The 27190-nt window shown below is 46.0% G+C and overlaps 2 protein-coding genes across 5 annotated transcripts; one reads left to right on the forward strand and one right to left on the reverse strand.

The window, feature by feature from the left end:
• The first annotated feature begins 59 nt into the window (after positions 1-59).
• Positions 60-19918, forward strand: SLC6A20 (solute carrier family 6 member 20). 4 transcript variants are annotated; one of them, XM_032678475.1, is made up of 13 exons: positions 60-2391; positions 2508-2706; positions 4766-6566; positions 10447-10587; positions 11334-11425; positions 12125-12352; positions 13278-13388; positions 13793-14034; positions 14970-15132; positions 15545-15749; positions 16499-16658; positions 17683-17848; positions 18777-19916. In XM_032678475.1, the coding sequence occupies exons 3-13, from the start codon at positions 6446-6448 to the stop codon at positions 18924-18926; spliced, it is 1779 nt and encodes a 592-aa protein (XP_032534366.1). In that variant the 5' UTR covers positions 60-2391; positions 2508-2706; positions 4766-6445; the 3' UTR covers positions 18927-19916. The 4 variants fall into 4 exon arrangements, with proteins under 4 accessions (XP_032534366.1, XP_032534360.1, XP_032534386.1 ...); XM_032678469.1 differs by having other exon boundaries at positions 60-1686; positions 1949-2391; positions 2508-6566; XM_032678495.1 differs by lacking the exon at positions 4766-6566 and having other exon boundaries at positions 2508-2645.
• Positions 19736-26623, reverse strand: SNRPD1 (small nuclear ribonucleoprotein D1 polypeptide). Its single transcript, XM_032678553.1, has 4 exons — positions 26472-26623; positions 25876-25952; positions 22730-22921; positions 19736-20384 (listed from the first exon to the last, which is right to left on the reverse strand). The coding sequence occupies exons 1-4, from the start codon at positions 26483-26485 to the stop codon at positions 20308-20310; spliced, it is 360 nt and encodes a 119-aa protein (XP_032534444.1). The 5' UTR covers positions 26486-26623; the 3' UTR covers positions 19736-20307.
• Between the last annotated feature and the right edge of the window lie 567 nt (positions 26624-27190).

Raw genomic sequence — 27190 nt, forward strand, 5'->3', positions numbered from 1 at the left:
TTAATAGGAATGTTTTGTATAGCCATTTTTTTAATATCTGTAGGAATGGGTGGCAGATCAGCAAAGAATCTTGCTAGAAATTAGAACATGTAAATTGCAGAATTGTGGTGCTCAAAGATACATCACGTCAAACAGCTGTAAACCAGTGTAGCAGTGGCAGGGCTGGGAAGTGGCCGGGGTGGTTGTGTTACAGAAACTGGCATGTAACAGTACTTGTCTCAGGAGCTGCTTGAACTGAAATGGATCGTTTTTCTTCATTCTTTCTCAGACAAGCAGGGCTGTTAAAATTGTTCAAGCAATGATGCCCCGTTCAAATCTGCCATACACTTGCAGTCTAAGTTCTCCTGTTTTCTCCAAGTTTAAGTTCCCATGTTTTATATAAGTTCTCTTGTCCTTTTCCCCCCACCGGTTAAGCAAGATTGCTTTGGGATAATGTCCTGTGTCTGTAGCATGATATTATTGCTGTAGCACAATAGTAGGGCATTATGGGGTGACCTACTCTTCATGCAGTGGCAATTAAGTTAATGAAAGGTATTATTTTGCCCCTTTTACAGTTATCTAAAAGGTTAAGTTCTTAATAAGGATGTACCAAAGAGCTTTCTGGCTTGTGTTTGCTCAGAGCAACAGGAGTACTGGTCTGGGTGAATATTGTGGGTTTTTTCTTTGTAATAACACTCATTTTAATGAGATCACTTACTATTTCTAAAAGAGCAGGTAAAAGATGAAGAAAAACAGAGATTCTTCTACTGCGCTTCTTTTCTGATAGATCTTTGACCGATGATTTAGCTAGAATATTGATTCTTTGATAGGCATCCATTATCTGCTTAGAAACAATGTCAAAAAGAAAGTAGACTGTCAACTCCAGTATATGGCTAGGTCTCAATGAAGTAAGTTGCCTGTAGAAAAGCATTGTTACAGACGTTGTTGTCTCCTCAAACAAGGCAAATCTTGTAGAGAGCTGTGCAGTGCAAAATTGAAACACTGACTTCGATTTCCTGCCTTGCAGATTGCCACTTTAGCGAGTATGAGATCACTGTGATGCTCACATTGGTTTGTGTTGCAGAATGACTAATTAAGGGGCTTTTGTGGAGCTCTTGATGGAAAATACATGATCTTTGACAGATGATATTCCTGTCAAAGAAGACCCTGAGCATTATACGGTAACAGTTCTCTTTTTGTTAAGTACAATATTTTGAAGATGGAGATGACATATGAATCTCTCCTGGCAGTGTCTGATATTTCTAAAACTTCACTTCCTTCCCTGAGGTGTAAATTCTAATACTGCTTTTACCAGCCTTTGTTCCTTGTACTGTTCAAGTAGACATCATCCATTTCTTCCACTTCAGTTGTGAAGTCCCTAGTTATGCCTGAAGGGAATGTTTAAAAAGAAAATTTCTCTATAACTGGCTGGTCTGCAGGAATCAAGTATCTTTCAAAGCTGTGGTTTTCAGTTTTTTGTGTGTTTTTTATTTTATTTTATTTTTGCTTGCAGACTGAAGAAATTTTTTTATGGGAACAAAATTCAGGCAGCTCAGCTTCGCTAGTGTTGAATCTGACAGCCAACAAACAACCCTATGCACTGACAGTGACTTCAACTCAGCTGCTGGTCGTTAATAAGTGAGCCAGCATTGCTGCATGCTCTTCATGAGACTGTATATTACCTGATGATCCTTAGCTGTTTTTAAAGTACTCATTAGTCTGTTTTTCTCTTGTGGATAATAGCCATTTTTTAAGATGTCCTAAGATGAATACTAATATATATTGACACTTGGTCTGCAAGTGCACCTCTTTATTTGATAAGCTAATATTAAGGACAGCTGCTGTTTGGACATTTCTCATATACCTTACCTTTGGGAAACCCAGTCATCTGCTAGGCATTTAGATTTCAATCCAGCCAAAAGGTTCATAAGATTCCTTGATTTGATTTCCCTTTTCTGGCATTATCAAGGTCAGCTCTTGGCTTCTGTGTGATGCCAAATGCTGGCAGACCACAGTGAAGTGACTCTTACCGCTTCAGGAAGCAAATGTGAATCATCTTGCAGTGTCAGGTGGCTGAATGGATCAAGCTTACAAATTTTGATCTGTTCTAGGAGGATGTGCCTTCTAAAACATGTTAAAACCAATTTAATTTGAAGCTAAGTTTTTATGTGAGCAGGTAAAAATTGTTATTGAAATTATTATTGTAACTGTCTTTGAGCAAAGAAGGTGCCTAGGGAGTTACCCTGTGACTGTTGATTTTGACAATGTCCCTGAGAAAGCATTGGCCCAGGATTCCTGCCCTGCTCTGGCTGCCTGCAGACTCTCTCTGGAAGCATCTAGATGTGCCCTCCTTTTGGATCTATCCTGTAACATTAGGCAGCCTATTTGGAGTCACCTCTTCCCCAAATAAAGGTGAGTAGATACATGTCATTCTTAGTTTCAGAGAATTATTATCAGAGTATCAGAGAATTCATTCTTATTATCTAGAGAATTTTGGTCGTTAATTATTTTTTAATTATTATTTTTAGGAACCTGTTAATGTCTTGGAGTGTCCGTGGTAAGCCATGGTGATGCTGCGTGGTTGGTGCAGGACTCTGGCAGAGCAGCTCACGACTGACAGCTGCTGGTGGACAAGGGATCTGCCTGGAGACCTCCCCAGACTGCAGGCAAGCTTTGACAGAGACAGTGGGAACTGGCAGGAGACAAGCAGAAGAACTGACTGAATAGGTCAACTATCTTTTTATTTAGTGAGGTGCTACTTTGTGACTCTTGTTTTACATAGGCCAGTTCTGAGGTCTGGGTGAATTAGATGCAATTCTCTGAATCGGAACTGCATTGAGTACCCTAAAAGATCACATAGTCGAAAGATGAATAGAGCCGTGGTGCTAAACAAAAGCAAGGAAATTAGAAAGAGAGACCCTTCTCAGGAATGCTTTTCTTGGGAGGCTGACGTAATGTGAAACAGTTTTAAGGGTGACAAAGAGGTTGGATATGACTTCAGGGTACAGACCTTAAGGGTGTCATCTACTGTTTGGAACTAAGCAACAAGTAGTAGTGATTAACTGGAAGAAATAATTGCAATCCTGATAACTGCTTAGAGGAGTAGCTGCAATCTCCAATTACACATAGACCAATTGCCCAACAGTTATCATGGCCTGTGAGTTCTCAAAGATCTGGAAGTCCAGATGGATTCTTTCCTTCTCCTGAAGTAAGGAAACATGAGGCTTAGAGTAGCAACTGAACAGCGAATCCCAACAGAAGAACCATATGTGAAAGCTGCTACTCGCCTGGCTGTGTATCTGCTTCCCTTGACAGTATCAGTAAACATTTGCAGAGGCTCTAGAGACTCTTCCATCGCTTGTGTTTGATAATCATCTGATATGCTAGCAGACACCATATTTCCATTTGGAGGCGAGTGCCTCCAGGAAAGGCAGATCTTAAACACCACAGCTGCTGACACTTTTTCTCCCTTCCACATGTGTGGCTCATCAAAGAAAGCTCAGAGGGTTTATTTTTAACTCTAGGTGGTATAGTGCTACATGTTGGAGGTAGAACAATAAGGTCCAGGCTACCTGGTAGAATTCCTTCCTCCCTTGTTTCCTTCTCTTTCAGAAATAGAACTGTTAAGCTTCTCTCACACCCTCAAAACACCATCCCCAACCTGTCGCTAGGACCTCAGACTCCCTTTTTGTCTGCATTTTAGGTAGTTGGAGAGGCACTTGCCTTCTTACTGTACCAGTATCATTTGGCATCAAGAGATGCAAGCCCGGGATTTTTAGTTTGCACCTTTGCCTAAGTACTTGCAGTTTTGCTTCAGTGAGAAATGGAATTCTCTGGTTTGTTTATTAGCTTCTGACTAGGTTTACGTAGAGGAGTTCTCATGGGCAGTCCCATCAGTCTCTGTGGAGATGAACCCCTGCCCTTCTCCTCAACCACTCCCTCAAACCCCACATTTCAAATTTGTTAGGTGCTGGGGGGCAAAAATGTTTCAAATCCACCTTTAACATGAGCAGTGAAATGTTCAGAAGTTCTTGTCTGTATGTCTGTTAGAGGCTTGTCTTTGTCCCTGAAGATAAAGCCCGAGTCCTTCCCCAACCCAAATGAAGGAATTTCAAAGGAGATAAAATCTTGAACAGTATGAGAAATAGCATATTGATTATCTGAGGTGTGTGTGGAAAATCCTACAGCAAGAATTCCTTAGTGTTGACTGTGTAAATACCTTTAAATATGTTTAAAGCCAGTAGATGACAGGCACTCTGCTGGGTGCCTATGTGCATGACCACCTTTAAAAAAACTCATAGTAGTTTGTGATCTGCTGATGAGACTGACATTTGTGAGAGACACAAGGATTCATCTCTTTCCATCTGAACTTCCTGATCTGGCCTGACCCGAGATGAGGACACCACACCTCTCTGCCTGCACGATCTCCTCCAGTCCATTAGTAAACTAGTTTGAAATGTAATGGGAAGGAGGTCCAGAGCCAAGGTAAATCTTTAACCTGATGATTCTCATCAATAGGAGTAATCCATTCACACAGAAGCATCCCAAGTGCTAGAGATGTGCTATTTTTTAATGCTGTCCTGTCAGCAAATTATTTAATGCTGTAAGCTATTTATAAACATAATTTATAATGAATCCCACTGGCAGTGACAGGCATTTAACTTTTTAATAATTGGCAAGGTTTTCATTATTTGAGACAACTAACGTATCTGTAGCTTCTCAGTGTGTGTCTTTCAGTTTAATAGCTTATGGATCTAAAATCCGCTTGGATTTTTTTTTCCAGCAGAATTCAGGGGTATACCCATGAGACGTATTTCCGTGGCTAGCTGGCATGTTGCAGTTCTGTGGGCAAGACAAAAACTGCTAGGGCATTGCAGAAATGCCATGAACACCCTCAGAACTGTAGTCTGGAAGGCTCTGGCAAACCCTGATGTTTTCCAGTGACAGCCTTCATTTGTAGCACCACTAAGACACACCATGAAGAATGAATTCACTTACAGGAGATGCGTAAACCTCTTGCAGTCACCTTTTCTAGCAGTCAGAAAAGCGATGTCCCAATTTGTGACTTTGCTACTGCAGGTGGCTGGTCAGCACATCCACCAGAGTGGTTCTGCTGGGCTCGACAGCACTGCACGACACACTCTGCTCTTTGGGCTCGTGTCCAAAGGCCCCATGGTGGGGGTTCTCCCCTGTACTTACAGCTGGCACTTGACTCGTCCGGTGCCTGATGGGGTGCTGGAGCAGCACACACAGCGCTGGCAGGGAGCAAATTGCTGGTGCCGGAGGAACGAGACTGCCAGCAGTTGAGTGAGTCTTACTCGTAAAATGGTCCTGAAAGGTGCTATGGAAAAAACACATTTAAACAGAGGAAGGAAGATGAGTCCTTGGAGTTGTTCAGCCCCTTTTTATTGCTACAGATGCTGCTGGCAGCCTCCTTCACTAGGAGACCTGTCTGAATTGTTTGAGCTCAATGAATACCTTGGCAGGGGCCCAAATACACAGGGTTCATGTTCAGACCTGGCACCCCACTGTGCCTTCAGACGACCCAAAGGCCTCGTAGACCCTTCTACCTCCACAGTGGGCCACAGACACCTTTTCCCAGTGACCTTTGTATATATTTGGTCCCTGCTGCTTGAAAGTGTTTTAAAACAGCAGCTCTTCAGAAAAGTTCATCTGCAGCAGTGGGGTTTGAGCATGAAGGTAAGTGAAAAGAGACTGGGCTGTTTCACACTGTCACACACATGCAGAATATGTAGAGGGAGGGTAGTAGTGCTGGAGGGTCAAACTTGAGTGTTGTACTCAAGTGTGCAGAGTGTTGGGGACCTGTGTGGCTGATAGGGACTGTTTCAAGGCAACCTTTGGAACTGGGCAGCGTGCTGGACTGGTTGGGGTGAGCACTGGATCACAAGTGATGGGGTGTCTGAGGACCCGTTTATTCCTGGCATCCCTTGCCCTAGAAGTCAGCTCTGACAGTCAACTAAAGCCAGTCCTAATGGTGTGGGAATCCCTTCTCTCTGCTATCGAATTCAAACTGGTACCTCATGCACATGAATGCCACTCATAGGGAAGGGAGCCCTGTGGAGAAGGAGTGTCCCATTTCCAAAACCAGACTGCAGCCCCAGTGTTATTTTCTCACAGTGTCAAGTTGGCATGTGAGTTGATAAAAATCCCCCGGCTCACATCCTTCCCAGAAGTGCCAGTCAAAACCCAAGCAGCTATTTACCCAAAGTACCAATTTTATAGTTCTGTGTGTGTCTATAATCTATTTACCAGCATTCCTACTTCAGTATGTGCCTGTTAATAAGATTAGTAATTAAAAAGCTTGATAGGAATTGGCAAGCATAGCTCCTCCGCCTCTCCCTCCCCTCCAAGCCGGACTGGCGTGGAGTGTGAGGCAGGGTTGGCAGAGTACCTGAGGGAGTGAAGGCAGGAAGGCTCTGCTGAAACCTCTGCCTACAAGCAGGCAATGGAGAAATCCCGGCCGCTATGGGACAATCCCCTGCAGTTTGTTTTTGCGTGCATTTCCTATGCCGTGGGACTGGGAAATGTATGGAGGTTTCCCTACTTATGTCAGATGTATGGAGGAGGTAAGTGTGGTTCATGTTTCTTGCTTCCCTCGAGGAAGAGTGTGGCAAGCTTTAAGTCCAAAAGTATGTTGTCCATGCTAATGCCCTGTTAACCCAGCAGGGTCCAGGGCAGAGTAGGATGTCTGGCTTTCTGTTGGTGTGCAACCTGTCTTATTGCGGCTTTATTTTATGTATTCTTTAGCCTCAGGCTTTTACGTGACAGCTGCCCCAATACAGTGGCGCTTCTTTCCTAGAAGTGCAATGAAGCGGTGGTAAGGCCCATGTTTTCTAAAAGGGTGGAGATAGAGTGAGAGATACATGTCCACATGGTATTAATCTATTACTTTTTTGCCCCATCGAACCTTTCTGAAGTCATCAGAAACTAGTTCAGTTCTTTGTATGTTCACATATGTGGACTTGAAACATACTGAGAAGGGGAGAGGCTTATGCTGATTTAATTTAAGGATCAGATGTATCATTTCAAGTTTCTGTCATTAATGTTTTGTCTTTTATACAAAGCCTAACTTTAAGGAGGTGATAACTTGGCTGGAAATCTGCCTTGAAGTTGCCTGAAACACCTTAATCAACAGGAGTTCCACAGCTAAAGCCTCCCAGGCACCTTTGAAAATAGAGAATACATTGATTTGGGCTCAAAAAAAAAAAAAGAAAAAGCTCTTTGAAAGTTTGTCCTTCTCTTGGGTCCAAATAGAAGAAAGATGATGTCTGTATCATATACCAGCCACAGATGTTCTTCCTTAGAAATCAAGACAGTTAATTAGATTAATTAAAGACCAACACTAATAATCTCCTCTAATATACAGCTACCACTGTTTAGAAAAATCCTTATGAAGAGCCTCTCTTTATAAGACATCCAAGTTTTATATTGTTCTCGCTGCATCTGTTATCATAGTGTTGGACTCTCCTCAGCCTTGCAGTAAGGGACATGATGAGCATCTGCCTCATCTGCCTTTGGTCTGCCTCCATCGTTTTTTTCCTTTCAGAAAGAAACATACGGAGATATTTAAGTGCTTTTTACTTCTTTTATGCTTGTTTTGTTGGCTTGTAGCTTACTTCTAAATGCATGTGTGGCAGTAAGGGTTGGTTCATGCTGGTTTTTGAAAAGCCAGCTCAGTGCTGAGACTGTGTCAGAGCTGTCCTGTGGGATCAGGTCAGAAAAATCCAAATAATACAATAGATGAAGTTAAGTAGAAGATAGATGCTGCAGTGGCTGAAGCTTTGTTAGGTGGTTTAGATAGCAGGAATGATAGGTGTGCTGTAATTCTGCATGTATTCCTCCACCCATGCTTTAAGGGTAAAGACTTCATGTCTGACACCGAACTCTAGCGCAAAGCTTAAAATGTGTTTCTGTTTGCTAGCAGCCTATCTTGGCAGACATCCTGAAGGACAGCAAAACTTGGACATTTTGGGGGATTTGTGTGGTTCTTTCGACCAGCCATCTGTATTGCAGTGGATAGTAAAAATTCTCTGAAATGTAACCAAAACTGGAACACTTGATTAACTTGAAATAAGATTAAATAAACTTCCCTGCTTGTTGCAGGGCATTGGACTAGATGATGTTTAGAAGGTCCCTTCCAGCTCAGACTATTGCACGATTCTATGATAAACCCAAGTATTTTTCGAAAAGCATGTTTTTATAAGAATATTTTTCCATTATACTCTCCATTATTTTCTCTTCCCCAGTTAAATTTACATAGGGAAGGGCAGCTCTTTCTCTACTGTGAAGCTAAAACTCCTGACAGGAGGTTTTGCTTTTCTTAATTCTTCTTTTCACTGCCTTCTTAATGAGGATTCTGTGGCTTTCCAGGGGTCCACAAAAACAACGCAGACAGAACATGGTTTCGGGAACTTAAAAGCTGGATAAGGGGGGGCGTCAGCTTGTTTGGCATCTTCCTTTTAGAAAAGCACAGAGCCAGTTCCTGTCCTGCCCAGCAGAACAATAGAGCCCTTATTTAGTATGATACTGATAAGTTGCAGTATTTACAAATTAAATTCCTTTATAACCTGCCTTTCTGTTCATCAGCAGATTGCCTCCTTCTCCTTGCTCTTCTCCAGAGAGCTTGGCCTGAGCAGAGCAAGGGGGGGTTAAACCTCATAGGTGCAGTTATTCTGTCCCTAAGCGGGCTGGGCCAGGCTCAAATGAGACTGGGATGGGTCTAGAGCAGGATGCTGAGCAGAGGCGAGGATGCTGCTGGACAAGTCCAGTGCCTTGAGCAGGCCCAGGGCACATTCCATGTTTTGCCAACTGCAAGGATCTGGCCTGGGGTCTGGTTTTTGCTGTACTGAGTCACAGCAAATAAGGAGTTGGTTCATACAGCTGCACTGAGTCACTTGTATGAGGCAATGTGGTTCTACCCTTTAGGAAAGTAGAGTTGGGAGCAAGATCTGTGTGCAAACAGGGTGCAGAGCAAGGGGCAGGGGGCTTAGCCCTGGCACCCCCAGCTGCAGGGGGACATGAGGGTGAAGAGCAAGCCTGAAGACATTCCTGCTGCTTGCAAGGTGGTGAAGTCAATGCCAAGCATGTGGAAGCACCGCTGGGAGAGCAGAAAAGCCTTCACAGAGAGTCTAATGCTGATTCCCTCTGGTGGTACATGGCAAAACTCTCCTCAGTGGCTGCTGGGGCAGCTCACACCCTGCCGGCACAGAGCAGCTGTGGGAGCTCTTAAACCTCCAGCAGCTCCCTTGTGGCATAGGAAGTTATCTAACAGGCTAACAAAGGGGTTGTTAATAACAAGAGAGCTGGGAGGTGGGAAATTAATTCCCAGAATAAACCGGATTATTGCTCTGTGTTTATTTCCAGTTCTTTTCCTCAGTCGCTGCCCAGAGTTCATTCCTCCACAGCACTGCACAGAGCCCATTGCAAGGAATGTTAATGCCACAGATTAAATACTGAATAAGAGATATTTACGTAAATATTTTGGCTTGCTGTAAAAAGGGAAGCAGGGAAGCCTTCGCAAAAATACAGCTTTTGACTCAGTCAGCAGCTCTTTCTGAAGCGAGCCTGTGAGCCCCAAGTTGAGTACAAGGATTTTCTTTTTTTTTTGGCAGAAATTTAAGCCAAAGCACATCCTGGTTGCCAAGTGGGAAGGTCCTTTCCCCTCCTTCATTGTCAACCCATTCCTGCTGCTTCTCCTCTTCCACAGGAGCATCCCTGTGGCTCTCCATGTGGGGAAGAAGTAGGGATGAGCAGCCCCACGCAGGGGAGCCTGTGCCTCCCATACCAGAGTCTGTTCCTGCAGGTGGGACCCTGGGGGAAAAGCCTTCATCCCTTTGCTGGTGCTTGTGGGATCAGCATGGGGTTTTGGGAGCTTTTTGGTTTGCTTTTTTGTTTGTTTGTTTGTGTTTTTTTTTAAGCCAGGCCAGACCTCAGTATGTAACTCAAAACTCTCCATTCAACATGGACATTGCTGTTACTTTTACTTTGAGCACTTTGGCTGTGCCGCAAAATACCCCACATGAAGTAAATCTTTTCCTTGTCCTCTTTCATTATAGTTTACAAGGTTTGGCTGGTGTTTGGTTACCCTTTAACAGCCCCAGCCCCCAACTTTGCTCAAACCGCCGGTGATGCATCTGGGTAGCCCTGCCACACCGGAGTGGTGACCAACACAGTTTAACAGCAGAAATCCCAGCTCTGCCAAGTTCCTGCGGAAAATTCCCTGTGCCCGGGCAGTCAGCACCCACCAGCCTATGTGACACCGCCTGAAACCCTGTGACATCTCCTTCAGGGTTGGGCCATGCCCTCAATACACAAGGTGCCTGGACAGGACCCAGACCCAGCCAGCCCCTGGGACACTGACAGCATGATTTGACCACAAATAGGGCAACATGGTGTTTATCTTGCTGCTGATCTGCTGAAGGCTGACTGTTGGGGTTTTTTTTGCAGGTGGCTTTTTGATCCCATACCTTATCATGCTGATTGCCGAGGGGATGCCACTGCTCTACTTGGAGCTGGCTGTGGGGCAGCGTATGCGTCAGGGCAGCATCGGCGCCTGGAAAATGATAAGCCCCTACCTTTCTGGTGTTGGTATGTTCTCAGTTTTCATCTTTATTTTCCAGCACGGAGAGAGCATGGGTGAATTTTGAATGGAGAGCTTTGTCTTTCAGAGGAGAAACCAGGAGGGAGCTGGGGTTCTGCTGGGCCTCACCAGGCTGAGCAAAGCAGACACCTCATGGCATGCATTTATCCCATCCCTTGCAGGGCATTGGGACTAGACCCCAACTCACTGTGTTGGGTCCCTGCATTCAGAGGTGTAAGTCCCCCTGCCCTCGGGCACCCTGCCAAAATCACAGTGTGAATGCCAGTGCTAAACCCATCCCCTGGGGCTGCCTGCACTGGGCTTTGACCCCAAGAGCAACTTCCCAATGAACTCAATATGAATGATAAAACAGTGCCTTAATTTCCTACCATTGCTGTTGCTGTCTGCCATTTACCAGTGTCCTTTCTTAGCTACATTATTATGTTATTAAATTACCCTGATAACCCAAGCTATTGTTAATTTGCATACACACACAATATATTTTTAATGATACTTTGACTATTCACCCCCAGGGCCTAAAGTATAAAATCCAGTGCAGGATAGTCCTGGCAGGAGGAGGAGGAGGTGGATGCAGCGCCGGGGACTTGCCCTGTGCACACAGCTGTGCAGGGTCAAAGCCCCTCCTGCGTTGGGCATGGTGATGCTGCCCCCACCCCACACCCCCCAGGTGTTTTGAGACCCTGGGCATTTTGGGGGTTTGCTGCTGACCAAGTGTCTTCCTCCATACCTGCAGGTGTTGCCAGTGTTGTCGTCTCCTTCTTCCTCTCCATGTACTACAATGTGATAAACGCCTGGGCCTTCTGGTACCTTTTCCACTCCTTCCAGGTGTGTGGGCACTCAACAGCTCAGTTTGGCCCCACTGTGGCCATGGAGGATCATAGTGGCTTGGCATTGATGCTGGATGTTGCATGGCACCATCGTCAGCTGTAGAGCAGAGGTGGAGCAGTGGCAAAAGCTCCATAAACCCACCCGGGGCTTTTCTGGAGGGAAGAGTGAGGCAGTGGTGTCCTCCTCTCTCTGCTCTCCCAGAGGTGTTGGATGTTGTCTTCTTGCTGTCAATCACAGGTCAAACAGGTCAAACCCTGTGATGCATTGATGGCCAGGGTGTCCTACATCCTTGGATGGGTCTGTCTGATGGAATGTGAGAGGACTGGCCAGGGGGGAGAGAAGTGGAGAGTGTCATCGCTGGGGGAGAGAGTTAAAGAGGCTCAGTCCTCAGGAAGAAAATCAGTCTGGTCGTTCCCAGAGAAGAGACAGAGCAGATCTATCCCTGGGGAGAGGGTCAGAAAGGGTCTGACCACAGGAGAGGATCAGAACAAATCAGTCCTTGGGGAGAGGGTCATTCCCAGGGGAAAGTGTCAGAAGACATCATCCCTAGGGGAGAGGGTCCTTCTGCGCCCCAGACAGCACCGTGCAGAGATATGCAAGCCCCAGGCAGAAAGGCACCCTCACCATCATCTTCCCCATCCCTCACTGGCACCTCAGCTCTCCCTGCCATGCTGACTCCATGCCCCTCTCTCCTAGGACCCCCTGCCATGGGCCACCTGCCCCCTCAACAGCAACCGCACCGGCTACGAGGAGGAGTGTGAGAGGACGTCATCCACCCAGTACTTCTGGTACCGGCAGACCCTGAACATCTCCCCATCGCTGGAGGCCAGCGGGAGCGTGCAGTGGGAGCAGGCGCTCTGCCTGACACTGGCCTGGCTGGTGGTTTATCTCTGCATCCTCCGTGGCACCGCTTCCACTGGCAAGGTGAGAGGGGGGCACAGCCCTGCCCAGCCTGGGCAGGATGTGGGGAGGGCAAACAAGTGCCCAAAGCAGTGGCCATGGCTGCAGAGCACTGAGCTCTACTGCCCTGTCAAGTTGCAATTCAAACAGGATCAACCAAAACACTGAATGATACTAAAAAAATAATCCAGAAAAGTCCTGTAAATGCAGCAAAACCATGGTCAGGCTGCTGGCCGTGAGGAAAGCTGTCTGCCACAGCAGAGCCATGTCAGGAGACGTCTATTCCTTGGTCTTTGCAAGAAAAAAAAGACATCTACCAGGCATGATTTGCTCGCCTTTTATTCACAGCACAAGTTATGAGGAAGTGGGAAGAAAAACCCCAATGTCCTGGCTGAGCCTGCACTAAGCAGCAAGCTGAGGGCTGTAATCCCCAAATCGTCTTAGCTGAACACAGAAAGCCAAGAGACTATAAACCAAGAATAACCTCTTAAACTTGTTGCAACTAATTCAATTCAATTTTGATTCAATTTGATTCAATTCAAGTTTGATTTTGACCTTCTATGAGGTCTGCTTGCCTTCTTCCTAGAGCAAATGATGAATGACCTTTGCCTAATGAGTTCTTAATACACAGTTGCACACTGGTGTTACTCCACTAAATGATGCAGAACTGAGTTTGCGAATGCTGCAAATATGTTAGACTTTTGTTTGATTTCCAGTCAAAGAGAAGACCCTGGGAACAGTAGCACAGGTCTTCAGTTTTAATAAAAACTTGCTTCCCTAAAATGTAAATCTAAAGTTAGATTTGTCTGAAAATATTTCTTTAAAGATTATTAGACAAGAACAAACACAATAATTGAAATGATTTATGTAAAGTAAATAAGACTGACCATAGTGGATTAGCTTTGTCTTATATATTCTTTAGACCAAGACGTTTCCCCTCCTTCCTCAGGTCGTCTATGTGACAGCCTCTTTGCCATACTGTGTTCTCATCATATACCTCATCAGAGGATTAACACTTCATGGAGCTGTGAACGGTCTTGTCTACATGTTCACACCAAAGGTACAGAAAAACTCTATTGAATTTTCCATGAAATGTTATTAGTTACTGAATGTGTAGGTTTTTAAAAGCTGTTGATGCTCTTCCTTATATTGAATTTTTGCAGCAGTAGCGTAGGTCAGCCAGCTGGAAACCCTGGTGATTTCCAGGAGTAGGAGTGGAGTGGCAGCTGCTCTGCCATGGTGCCCATAAGCTGCTTGCTTTCTCCTGCAGAAAAAGACCTGCCCATTAGCATAGCCTAGCATATTACTTTCAGTTGTATGAGTAACCCTGCCTGAAAAAAACCCTGAACTAAAACGAGTGCACAAAGGGACCCATCCCTGTCCCCACCCATGCAGCCTGGAAGGGGCATTGCTGGGAATCCATATGTAGCTTTATGCTCTCACTCTCTGGGTCTGGCTTTGCAGCTGGAGCAGCTGTCAAACCCCAAGGCGTGGATCAGCGCTGCCACGCAGATCTTCTTCTCGCTGGGCCTTGGCTTTGGCAGCCTCATTGCCTTTGCCAGCTACAACGAGCCCAGCAACAACTGCGAGAGACATGCCATCATTGTCTCGCTCATCAACAGCACCACCTCCATCTTTGCCAGCATTGTGACCTTCTCCATCTACGGCTTCAAGGCGACGTTTAACTATGAGAGCTGTATAAACAAGTAAGAGCCTGGTGTTCCACTCGTTTCCCACTGCAAGCCGTTCTGGGGCAGGTGAGAGGGGAGGTAAATAAATAACAGCATGCAGTGCTGCCAGCACTGCCCCAAGACCAGACCCGATACTGCTCTAATAAAGCTAATGGAGCTATTTAAAGCGATGAAGCCCGAGATGAAAGGTCAGAGTGACTTGCCTCTTGACACCTGGGTGCTGCTTCCAGGCACAGGCCTTGTCGAGAGGATGTTTGCCTGGGCAAAGTCACAGAGGCACTGTCCCCTGTGTCCTGGTCCTGGCACATGTCGCAGGGAGTGGGAGGGAACTGATTAATAAAATGCAGCAATGCTCAGACACCCCACTATTAAGGCTAAGCCCTGTTCCAGGAGCTCAGCCTACTCGGCTGTGATGCTCTGGAGGTGCCTAGGAGCCTGCAGGATTGTGTCCTCAGGCAGCAAGCTTGCATGAAGTCCCTGGCACAGGGCCTGCAGCAGTTACACTTTTACTCATATTTTTAGAGCTTTCAATCTATCTGCTGATCAGAGAGGAAACCAAGCTACTAGTCCCTGCTTGTTGCCAAAAGGCTCATTAAGTTGATGGGGTGTGGACGTGCGATTGGAGGGCAAAGGGGAAGAGACACCAGCCAGCGCTGGCTGGCACCCAAAATACCTGCCTGGGAGCACAGTGTGGGTGCAGAAGCTGCTCCCTACAAAGCACAGATAAGTGCAAGATCGCCCATATCCCATTCTGGAAGTGCCATGGCTCTCACCTGGGGAGACTGGATCCCTGGGGCCAGCAGGACATCCACATGTGGGGACCGATGGAGAAGGGGATGAGATGTCCTGGGCACTGATGGAGAAGGGGATGAGGTGTCCTGGGCACTGATGGAGAAGGGGATGAGGTGTTCTGGGCCTGAAAGCCATTAAATGCCTGCAATCCTTCCCAGGGTGATCCTGCTGCTGCTGAATGCTTTTGACCTGGAGGAAGGCTCTTTGACAGCGGAAAACCTCAGTGAGAAGAAAGACTACCTCATGGCCACCTACCCACAGGAATATGCCCAATTAGTGCCTCAAATTAAAAACTGCAGTTTAGAAGCTGAGCTAGACACGGTGAGTTGCCACTTTGTGCTGTCTCCTCTCCTCCCACTGAGCCCGGGCAGCCCCATGCGAGCACATCCGCATGCCTGACCAGGGCTGGGGATCATTTCTACCCCTCAGGATGGGGCAAGGGGCTTGCCTGGGTGGTTAGGAGCTGAGCTGGGTGACAGTGCAGTCTGACTGCTGGCTCTGGCTGTGGAACAGGGCAGGTCACAAAGATTTGGGGGAAATGTTTTTTTGCTACAAGTGGCACTACGCCAGTGTCCGTGCAGTTTGGATAAACTGGCAAGAATCTCATCTGCTTTTGCTGTGCACAACCACCACTGCACCACGACACAGAGTCACTCTCTTATGTCCATCTTATGTCCTTTATCAAGGATAAGGAGCTGCCCATAACTCATTTTTCTCCCCTTCTCTCTGACAGGCTGTCCAGGGGACGGGACTGGCATTTATAGTCTATTCTGAAGCGATCAAAAACATGGAGGTGCCCCAGCTGTACTCTGTGCTCTACTTCTTCATGCTGCTGATGCTGGGCATTGGCAGCATGCTGGGGAACACGGCCGCCATCCTCACACCGCTGACCGACAGCAGAGTCATTGGCGCCCGCTTCCCCAAGGAGGTGATCTCAGGTAAGCGCCTGCCGTGTCACAGTGTAGGCTGCACAGTGTGTGTGTGCAAAGGCTTTGATGTTCCACTGCCACTGAGGGTCCCTCTCTGACCTTGAGTGGAGCAGGGAATAGTAAATATGCTGCTGGAAAGGTTTGCCTGCCTTTGTGAAATCCTGCCCTGCCTTCAAAGCACTTCCCCTCCGGAACTCCCAAAGCACTAGCACAATTGTGGCTGTGTATTTACAGGCTTCCCAACACACCCCAGCTCCTTCATACTGGTGTCTACTGACTTGTGAAACTCAAAGAGACAGTATAGGTGTAAAGATACTTGCAGTGAGCAGCTCTTTAGTCACATCATCGGTATCCCAACTGCGAAACACCTGTCTTTGGCCCAAAGTAATATGTGCTCCTGTTCAGGCATGGAAATCAGTTGTCCCATCTTAAAACCTGTTTTAGCAGGATGCCCAGTGGCAACACCAGATACTGCATGCATATGTGACAAGGCTATAGCCAAGACTTCGTTGTCTTGACCTTTCTGGACTGATGTCCTGTGACTATGCAGGTCTGAGGAGCAGTTTAAGGACACACCAGCACAGTCACACATGCAAAGAGACAGATCTTTTCCGTAAGGGAAAAGGAATTATCCTTCTCCTCAGAGAAAGCTGCTCAGCAGAAATTCTACGAGTTTTTTAGTCACAAGGAGTGTGATATTTCCCACACACAATTAGACTTCCAAGTGTAATGGCAGGGTCTCTCTTTTATCCATGCAGGTGTTGTGTGTTTCATTAACTGTGTGATTGGCCTGATCTTCACCATGGAGGCTGGAAATTACTGGTTTGACATATTCAATGACTATGCAGCCACCCTCTCTCTGCTGCTCATCGTGCTGGTAGAAACAATCGCTGTGTGTTACATCTATGGGATAAGAAGGTAAAACCTTGAATCCTCCTTTCTTTACAGTGGGAGTGGCCAAGACCCAGGACATGCAGGGCTAAGAATAAAAATACTGCCCTAGGCTGTATGTTTCTCCTATGCTATAGTATCAGCAAGATGATGGGGGTCTCCCCTGCCCCGCAGACCCCTTCCAGGGCCTTGGTTCAGGGCTGTACAGGGGCCAGGCTGGGCTGACACCACCTCTGCTGGCAGGGGAGTGCTAAGGAGCTGTACACACCTGCTCCCTGCTCTGGTCTTTGGTCTCAAGAGCACCTTCTGCCAAAACTCTGCTCCTCCCGTGACAGTCGTTCAGCATGAGCACAACAGTGCCAGTAAGTTTGGGTTCCAAGGTGGTCACCTCACAGATTGCTGGTGTCCCAAGTCATCCCTTGTGGGCAAAAGGAAGCTTTGGCATCAGGAGAGGTTTTGAACAGCAGAGGTGTTTGTTTGTGCTCATGGCATCTAAAGGAAAAGGCTTCAGCATTTTCTTTGTTAGTCTGCCAGCACAGTACATGTACAGGCACCTACAAGGGTATTACGTCCTTGATGAGTTCAAAGCCTTCCAGTCAGATCCAGGTCCCCTGTGAGATTTTAGGTACACTCCCCAGCATTAGTACTTCCTCAAAGACAGCAGTGAGAACAACTCAACTACACAAAACCCAGCAGTTTTCTCTCCACAATACTTGAGCATCATTGCTTTTCTCTCTTAACTGACACCAGAAACACCCTGAACTTATATTCAAGCCAGAACTTTTCTTGCTGTACCTATTTCTAGCTACTCTCTGCAGTTTGGGGTTCTCTTGGAAGTCCTACTGTCTGTTTTGATTTCACCCTCATGATGAGTCTGGTGAGCCAGTTCTTCAGACAATACCTCTCTGCTCATTTGTGGTGAACTGTACTCCCCTTTCTCATCTGACATGGAATTCTGCAGGTAGTTTTGAAGTAACTCAGAAAAAGGTATCAATTGAACATATGCAGCTGTTCTCAAAAATATGCTTTTGTTTTTTTTTTTTCAACATAGATTTGAGAAAGATCTTTACACCATGATTGGACGCAAGCCAAACTGGTATTGGAAAATTATGTGGGCCTTTGTTAGTCCTCTGCTAATTATAAGCCTATTTATATTTTACCTCACCGACTATATCCTCACAGGAACCTTGCAATACCAAGCATGGGATGCCACACAGGTAAAATAGTTTTGAGGGGTTTTTGTTTTTTTTTAAGCTTTCCCTAGTTCCTGCAAGGATACAGCCTTCCTTCCTAACTAAACTGCTCCACAAAACTGGAAAGCTTGCAGCTAGAGTGAGGGCCAACCCCTAAATTTGTGGAAAGGAAAAACAAGGAAAACTCGACCTAATGATGATGTCATGATTCTGTAAAATCAACTAACATCCCTCTGACTCTTAATCGACTCCTTCATACAGTAAAACATTATTAATGTTGATGACCCAAATCTCATCTTTCAAAAAACACTTTAAAGAAAAAAACCCTACTTTCAAAATGTATTATTTTGAACAAAATTAGTGGTATTTTAAAAGAACTGAACTGCTGCTGGAATGGTTTTCATAATTTCCATATCCATTTTTCTTCCTGGCCAAGAACACTTTTGTACGAATACTGAACTGTGTATTTATCGCAGAGTAATTACTATTGGATAAGTAATCACCGGTTCCATAACCTTTTGTGGAAATGTTCCCATTGTGCAGAAAGAAAATACGTAATTGGCCATGACACAAAAACAATTTAGGACCCATGGTGGGCCTGGTCTGTTGACTGGGTGTCAGCATGAGCCCATAGCCACCAGGAGAGGAACACGGAGGCCTGACAGAGGTCAGGGCCCAGCCACCTCATTAAGAGACACAAATCAAGCCAAAATCCGCTCTTTACCAAAGCTTGCAGAAATTTCCCCCAGTCCTATTGTCAGCAGCTCTGTTCTTGTCAGTTTTCAGGGTGGTTGGGCAAAGAACAGCACTGAGGGCAGTCGAGGGCTGGCACAGCCAGAAAGTGCTTCTCAGAAGTCCCACTTAGAAGTCCCACAGCTTTGCTCCTGACCCGACTCCTGGACTCTCAAACCCACAGATCCCACAGATCCAACACTGCTTCTCTCCCTTGCAGGGGCAGCTGGTGACGAAGGATTACCCAGGCTATGCCCTCGCAGTGATCGGGCTGCTGGTGGCAGCATCCACCATGTGCATACCCCTGGGGGCACTAATGACTTTTATAAGGAAGAGACTGAAGAGGGAAAGAGTTTCAACAGTTGCATGAATGCTGACAGCTGGATTTGGGAAGACCTTACCCCCATCATCAGTGACAGGGCACTTCTGGAAGACAGCAGCAACCATTATTTGTAGCAGCTATTTATAGAGTTGAGAATGGTGGGTGCTATATTGACCAAAAAGTGCTCTTGGGAGGTTCCACAATGGTTTGGGGAAAAAAAAGCTCTTCTGTAACAAGATGAAGCTTTAAAATAGCCTATGTACGAGAGGGGGAAACCAGAAGAGCAGCTCACAAAATGCTAGTTAGCAAAAAATAACCAGCACATAAGCCCATTACACCATGTTAGGTAATTCTTTTCCACTTTGTTGTAGCACTGCCTGTGCAGAAACATGAGAAACCAACTAAGCATGTTCCTGCACCAAAGTACCAGCAAATATCCTTTACCCATTCAAGACAACTGCACTTAAGAGTGCACTTTATTTCAAATGACATCTGTATTTCATCAACAGAGGAAACTGTTGAAGTCTGCCAGTGAGAATGTGATAATCCCCTTCCTACATGGGAGAAATCAGTAGCATGGTATTGGGAGATAAATGTGGCCCACATGCCTTCTTTTATACTGGTGTTCAGCAAAGCAGTTTATATATATATATATGCATATGCAAACACATATATGAGTTGCACAAGTTCTTTCCCCCCGAGAAGTAAGCTTCCAATTCCAGTACATAACTGTGCACTGTGCTGTACTTTGTATTTTCTAGGGATGCACTTTAAGTACACTAGAAGGTATCTGTGATAAAGCTGCTTTATGAGCCCCACTCAAACAAAAGTATGCCATATAATTAGCTTTGACAAAGTTCATATCCAGGTATTCTTTAATCATCAGATGTAACAATCCAGCAGTTCCACTGACCTGGTTAATTCCCCCATGTATATGTTTTATAAAGAAAGCAACATGTTTAAATTGTAAGCTTCATGTAATAGAAAACATTAAAATTATATCTATGAACTTTAAAAAAGTTGCTCTGAAGAACATTTGAGAAACACTCATGGGATGGGGGGTTCTTGATACAGTGTCTTAACTATGTAACCATTAGAAGATGGAAGTGCCTTACAAAAGAAGGATTAATTTCAAACATCGTTAAAGCACAACAATGCAAGTCTCTCGTTCTGAGGCAAAAAGCAAGAGGCAATTGTAGAGTCTTCAGGGGTGGGCAAAATCTTGACAGTGACAACCAACACCAACAAGACCTGCTTAGTCTGTAACAGCCCCTGGAAACAGGACACACCTCCCTCCCCAGGCTCTGCTAACAAAGGAAAGACGACCTTTTCACATTTCAGTTTATTAAAAATGGATACCATAAACAAGACCTGTACAAAAAAATATCTGAAACTGCCCAGAATTTGGTAACAGTTGCGTGATGAGAAGTTATCGTCTCGGGCCTCCTCTTCCTCTTCCACGACCTCGGCCTCTGCCACGGCCTCTGCCACGGCCTCTTCCAGCAACTTAGCAGGTGAAAGAAAAAGGATAAATCAAGTGAGACCCAGGAATACTTTCATTTTGATTAAAACATTCTGTATCGAGCATAAAATACCACACTGCTTCCATGTGATGAGACATGAAGTCAGACATAAAGTCTTTTAATGCTCAGTAAGTCTCAGGCAATATTTTCATCTTTAGTACTGGGATTTTCAGTATACAACTTCCACAGACTACTCTCTGTCCTAGGCTTCACTGCAGAAAACAAGGGGATGTAACAGCTGGCTGCTCCCAAGTCCTAGGGTAGGTCTGACAGGGAAACAGAATTCCTCCTCTTTTTTGTTTTCCTAAAATCTCATTTTCCAGAAGGGATCAGAAAAAGCGTATGTAAGACAAGAGTATTTTGTTACTATACAGTATAGAGGATAAGATTTTTTTTTTTTTTTGGCCACAGCTCTCACTGTGGTTTATGAAGTACTCTGCTTAGGGGAAATGAGAGTTTTAACATGGTGTGATTCCCAAGTTCACCATTCTGAGGCACCATGTGAAAGGGCAGCATTTTGAAGGGATCCCACCACCAAACAGCTGTTTTCAGTGATACCTCTGCCAATTTCAAACGTGACTCTGAGGCCAAGGTCTTGGCTGTGTGCCCCCAGTTTTAATTACTACTATTTAATGGTAAAGGGAAGACAGAAGCACAGGGTAATTCAGGCTGCAAGTGCTGAAGGTCATGTGATCCATACAGTGATAACGTGCCATTGCACCGGTTTCTCCTAAAGAAACATGACTTGACCCACCCAGTTGCTAGGCCACCCTACAAACTTAAGAAATTACTGATTCATTTCAAACATGTTTGTCGAGTGCAGGGCTCACAAAGATACTAAAAACTCTGCAGAAATGGGTGGCTCGGTAAGAGACACACACTAACACCCCTTCATGGAACAGGCCATGGATTATTCTGGCATGTAGGTCACAAATGCAGCAAAGACAGAAAGAGCAGAGGCACGAGGCAAATTTCACAGAAGCATGGTGTCATGTTTTTGCTGATAACGAACTGACTCTGTAATTTCCATGGAAGTGTCAACACCTGACTAAACAATGGCAGCAGCTACGTGCATCAGTAGAGAGCTGCATTTGCTAAGCGCCAGCACACCTGGTCCCAAGGCACATGTGCCACATACAAGCACAGCCAGCATCCTGCCTTCCACTTGCCAAGGACAGACCATGGGCTCTACACTCTTGAAGCTGAAGAGCATTTACGGATTAAGGCAGCACAACACAGCTGCAGTCAGAGTGCTTCCGCACACCGTGGATGCAGTGAGCATCAAACGGAGGTAACTGAGGCTGTCACAGCTGCTTCCCTCAAAGAACCAAACACTGTGGGGTTCAGGAGAAAAAGCAATCCAATCACACTCATTTCTCCATGTGGTCAGATTGTTTTTAATGGACGTGAGAGGAGCAAAATCCCCTTGGGAGTTTTATCTGTATTCTCTACAGAGACAACAGCCACAGCGCTTGCACTTGGTGATGCACCCAAGGGCTCCTCACGCCATGTCAGAAAGGTGAGCACACTAATGCATAACACACTGCAGATCCAAATACTCACACACTAATTGCAGGAGAAAGGGTACGACATTACTTTAGAGCACAATTAGCTTTCACTCACAGCTTACTATTTTAAAAATACACAGACTAACTGCTGGCCAAAATATATACTGCTATGGATATTCTGGGGTTTACTGGATATTAATCTTTAATAGTCTGGATTAAAACTGAATTACTCTCTATAATTTGGCTTCTAAGGAAAAGGTTTTTGTTCAACAGTTTTTTGAGATAAAAGTTCCAGGAAGAGCAGAGTGGAACACTACCGGGAACCAAAGCTGCTCATTGGAATATACAGCCTAGACTCCTTCAGGTTCTCTCAAATCCAGTTCTCAGAGATACCATTTTTATCCACCACCAAATTTCAGTGAACCATTCAGTACTGTTTGAGATACTGTCCTGTACTTTCTTATTAGTCTATATGAAGCTCCCCATACAAACTGGGGAAACCCAGCAGACACTCGGAGAAGTGTAAATCTCTGTTGCCAACTGTGAGACAGATAGGTTAAGAATTACTCAAGCTGCAAAACATTTACATTTTTAAAACCAGATGCATGAAAAGCCATAAGCATAATTTCATGTGAATGAATGCTCTGCAGATGTCAAGAAGGTGGGAAAGGCAGATTAAGCCAGGACAGTATCAAACCTTCAAAGAGGAAGGAATTAGACACCAAATGCAGACGTTAAGACACTCAAATCAGATGTCTTCAGATTCAGAGGACTAAACTGCATACAAAGGTAGAACAAACACAGGAAAGCACAAACTAACCTGCTTCTCTTTTCTTGGATTTGACTTTTGGTTCAACATCCACTAGCAAAGTATCCAGAGGCAAACTGTCCGGCAGAATGAAGTAGCGGATATTATTCCCTCGAATACTCAGCGTCTCCAGCTGTACAGGTTCTCTGTTCTTCAGTGTCATTTTCACTGCTTTGAGATGTGTATTCATGCTGACATCCACTCCTGAAACAACAGAAGCCTGATTTCAGGGATGAGGTCTCTTGTTGCCTATTTTTAAGAATGCACATGCTTCAAGATCTAGCCCGATCATTAATCCCTGCTTCTGCCACTCATTAAATAATTCACCCTCTAATGAAATGAAAATACGTGTCTTTTTCTCTCTTAAATTATGCCCAATAAGTTATCAATTGCTGCCTTTAACACATTATTGCTAGAGAGCTTTATCTAGGTCCTGGCAGTAGGCAGGTAGCCAGTGGTTAAACACCCAGTAGCCAATGGTTAATTCAGTTCTGAACAACAAATAAACTGCTGCTTATTACAGAAGTCTAATACTGTCCTTACTCCTTTAAAAAGAAGTAAAACCTCTGAGGTTTTTCTGTAAGCCTCAGGAAAATCCAACCACCAAAGCAGCATTTATTTTCTGATAAAATACATCCAATACCAGAGTGGTATCTACCACGAAAGTACATAAAACACCCTCCTGTAAGGAACAACCATTGTGCTCACACACACTGAGAACAGCCAGTATGTAAGAATTGTATGGAACCAGTACTGTGCCCACTATGCTGTGCTGTGCGTAATCCCAAAATGGAAACTATCTCAGTTGGATGCATGTATTAAATAACAGTCATGAGAAGCAATTAAAAAGTTTTTATTTTGCATATGACGAGCTTTCCACGGGATTTGATCTCCAGCTATGAAGATGAAAACAAGAGTAACTTTTTCAAATCAAAACAGAAACAAAAGATTGACGCTGCTGTTCACAAACACCTGCTAATTGAGCGACAAGGCACCCACAGGAACAAAATTTTAATGTGTTCAAACTTCTGTACAAACAACCCTTTGTGATAAAAATAAACTGTAAAATGTGTTACCAAGGTAAGTAACACAAGTGAGCATCAGCCCAGAATCAGAAGAACCACTGTGTTGTGCTTATTCCACGTATTTCCTCTGTCCTCATCCCCCTCCTTCTGGATTTTACAGAGCTCTCTGGCCCCTCCACTCCACCTGACACAGACCCTTGGTTCATGTAAGGTGTATTATATGAAACCTGCCTCTTCAGCAATCCAACTCTGGCCAACCCCCAGAAGAGATTGCACAATCCAACAGCACAGCAATTATGAACACAGTTCACTGGCCACTGTAAAGGGAAGACTGCAGTTTTAGAAATATGGACTGCATTCCAAGTGTTTGCAGGTTCTTAGCAGTAAATGAGAGAAGCTTTGCTCAACAATTAAGCCTGAAAGAGCAGTGAGGTCAGGAGACCAGCAGTGTGTTTGCTTCCCACCTGGCTGGGTTCAACAAAGCATGCTTCAATTGGGTACCAGGGTGGTGCACTCCCCTCTAATCAAAGCTGATGGACCTGGCTGCAAAATAATGCCAGTTTTGAACTCTGACAAATCTCCACAGATTGCTACTGGCCAAAAAAGCACCTAACTAATCCTCTGGAATAAAATTCAAACTTGACAGAGTTGTACTTTTTTTTAAAGAGTGTCTCGGCAGAAGAGCTTTTAAAAGTTGCCTGAGGTGAGTGCAGGAAAGGAGATAAAGCACTTTCCTCAGCTCACCTGTGAGGGTTTACCTTGTTAAACACAAGGCGCACCACCTCCATACCTGATGTCTCTGAAGTAAAGCTCACAGGAACACCCTCAGAACAATGTCCCTCACTGAGATTATTAAAGCAAACAAAATCGTTTGCACATTTTTTAATACATGAGAACCGTATACTAAACCATAAAGACTTTCCCTACAACTTTCAGTTCAGTGAAACGAAGAAGCATCTGCTAAACAATAACACCCACAAACTAACAGGACCAACCCCTGGCAACAGCAGGGGGGCATACCCTCATTGACAGGATTCCTTTTTGCCCTGAATCCCACATCCAGCTTCACATTTTCAAACCCACAGTCTTGTTAAATCAGTGCAAATACATGCAAATATGCATTTGCATCTAACTTCACCTTAAACAGAGCAAAAACATGTTCAACAGAAATAATTATAGTTTTGATTAGAACTGCCTACGTACAAAATTTAACCAACCTGAGACCACATCAGCACTTAACATTTGGCATTTATCTGCGCTACCATTGAAAAAATAAGTCCCTCTTCAGGTGATTCAGCTGCAACATTTTTATTGCTTGTTGCAATTTCACAAGTGAAATTTAGAGGCACCGAAATATCTTACAGAAGTTTAGCTGCATACCCACTACCTGTTTGATACAGCAGTAAAACCAACTCATCAAAATTACCACTGGAACAGGTTGCCCAGAGAAGTTGTGGATGTCCCACCCTTGGCTGTGTTCAAGACCAGGCTGGACGGGGCTCTGAGCAACCTGGTGTAGCAGGAGGTGTCCCTGTCCATGGCACTGGGGTTGGAACTAGATAATCTTTAAGGTCTCTTCCGACCCAAACCATTCCATGATTCTGTGATCATGCTGCTAAAATTCTAAGAGACTACAACACGCTTGCACTGGCCTTGCGACGGTTTGGGAAAGTTCACTTCCTTCCCCCCGAGGCTGTTTGGAGGCAAAGCCCACAGTCAGGCTCAGAGGCTCCCAGTGCTACAGTGAATTTACAGCCTCCCAGCAGCACCTTAAAAACAGAGAAAGATAATCACAAAATATACCCTGGCCTAACCATGGTTGAACTCACCCACTAATACAGATCAAAGACAATCTGTGACCCACTGAAATTCCCCAGTATTTTCATGGTTGCCTACGGAAGGCTGGCTGGTCACAGCTGACTCTTCCCAGCAACTTCCGACAATATCCAGACACAAACACGAACGCACCTCGCACTTCCACACAGATACGTGAATTCAAAAGCTTTTCTTCCAGCGCGGGTCCCCGCAAGAGGGAGCACAGGACAAAAAAAAGCTCAATCTGAGCCGTGGCTGCCAATTGTTTGCCGAAAGGCGACTGGGAACACTTCGCTACAGCCTCCTATCCTGCCGTACCTGTGATCGTTCCATGCACCTGCGTCCCATTCTTCAGCTCGATGGTCACAGTCTCATGGCTCAGCTTCATCAGAAACCTGAGAATTGAAAACGCGTTCAAAAAAACCCAAACCCATCACTCCCTCATAAAGCCTACGTGTTTAACAGCCTGCACACCAAGCATCCGCTCGTCCCGAGCTCTCAAAGACGGCGCCCGCGGATTCTGCTGGGATTGTTTCAGCGACAAACCCTACGTCCCGCCCAGCCACGGGAAGCTGGGACACCGCCGGCCCCAGCGCCTATTTCCCGGCGAAACAGCCATTATTATACAAAGTAGGAACCATTTTACAGCTGGTCAGAATGCCGGCAAGGCAACGCTATCCCCATCGGGGGGGAAAGGATTCCCCCTAAAACCGGGGGGCTTTGCTGAGCGACCCGCGCAGGCCCCGGGGCGGGAGCGCGGCCCGGCAGAGCGGGGCCCCGCCGCCAGCAGCCCCCGCAGGGCCCATCCCGGGGCCGTTCCCGCCCCGCAGAGCGCGGGCTCGCCTGGGGCCGCCGGCGCGGGCGGGCGCCGTCAATCCGCCTCCATCGGCCGCCATCCGAGCCCTCCCGCTCACCTGACGAGCTTCATGTCGGCGGGCGGCGCCGGGCGGAGCGGCGGGCGGGAGCCCCGGGCAGAGCAGAGCCCCGGGCAGAGCGGAGCTCAGGGAGCTCGCGGTAGAGTCGGGATGGGCCGCGCGCGCCAGGAAGGGCCGCTCTCGGCGGCGATCGGGAGGGGCGGTGACAGCGCCCCCCTGCGGCCTGGAGGAATCACAGACTCACAGAGCGGGGGAGGTTGGAAAGGCGCACAGGGAGCCCTCCGGTCCAACCTCCCTGCAAAAGCAGGGTCGTCCTAGAGTCCAGGACACAGGATCGAGTCCAGCTGGTTCTTGAATACCTCCCGTGAGGGAGATCCACAGCCTCTCTGGGCAGCTTGTTCCAGTGCACAAACACTCCCACAGTAAAGAAGTTGTTCCTCATATTCAAGTGGAACGTCCTGTGCATAAGTTTCTACCTGTTGCCTGGCACCACCAAGCAGAGCCTGGCTCCATCCTCTTGGCACCCTCCCTTCAGACATTTACAGACCCTGATGAGATCTTCTCTCAGTTCTCTTTTCTGAGGCTGAACAGGCCCAGCTTCCTCAGCCTTTCCTCATGACAGATGCTCCAGTCCCCCAGTCATCCTTGTAGCCCTGGACTGAACCCACTCCAGGAGCTCCATGCCTCTGTTGTACTGAGGAGCCCAGAACTGCACGCAGCATTCCAGATGCAGCCTCTCACCAGGGCTGAGTAGAGAG

Source organism: Chiroxiphia lanceolata, chromosome 1 (genome assembly GCF_009829145.1).
Source record: "Chiroxiphia lanceolata isolate bChiLan1 chromosome 1, bChiLan1.pri, whole genome shotgun sequence".
NCBI lineage: Eukaryota > Metazoa > Chordata > Aves > Passeriformes > Pipridae > Chiroxiphia > Chiroxiphia lanceolata.

Bases quoted from the DNA above. Each gene is read 5' to 3' on its own strand.
- SNRPD1 (XM_032678553.1), bottom strand. The intron at 22,922-25,875 runs GTACGGCAGGAT...CTGTTGTTTCAG, and splicing joins GGTGCATGGAACGATCACAG to GAGTGGATGTCAGCATGAAT. The intron at 20,385-22,729 runs GTTAGTTTGTGC...TCACCTGCTAAG, and splicing joins ATCCAAGAAAAGAGAAGCAG to TTGCTGGAAGAGGCCGTGGC.
- SLC6A20 (XM_032678475.1), top strand. From the start codon at position 6,446: ATGGAGAAATCCCGGCCGCTATGGGACAATCCCCTGCAGTTTGTTTTT. The intron at 10,588-11,333 runs GTATGTTCTCAG...CCATACCTGCAG, and splicing joins CCCCTACCTTTCTGGTGTTG to GTGTTGCCAGTGTTGTCGTC. The intron at 15,750-16,498 runs GTAAGCGCCTGC...TTATCCATGCAG, and splicing joins CCCCAAGGAGGTGATCTCAG to GTGTTGTGTGTTTCATTAAC.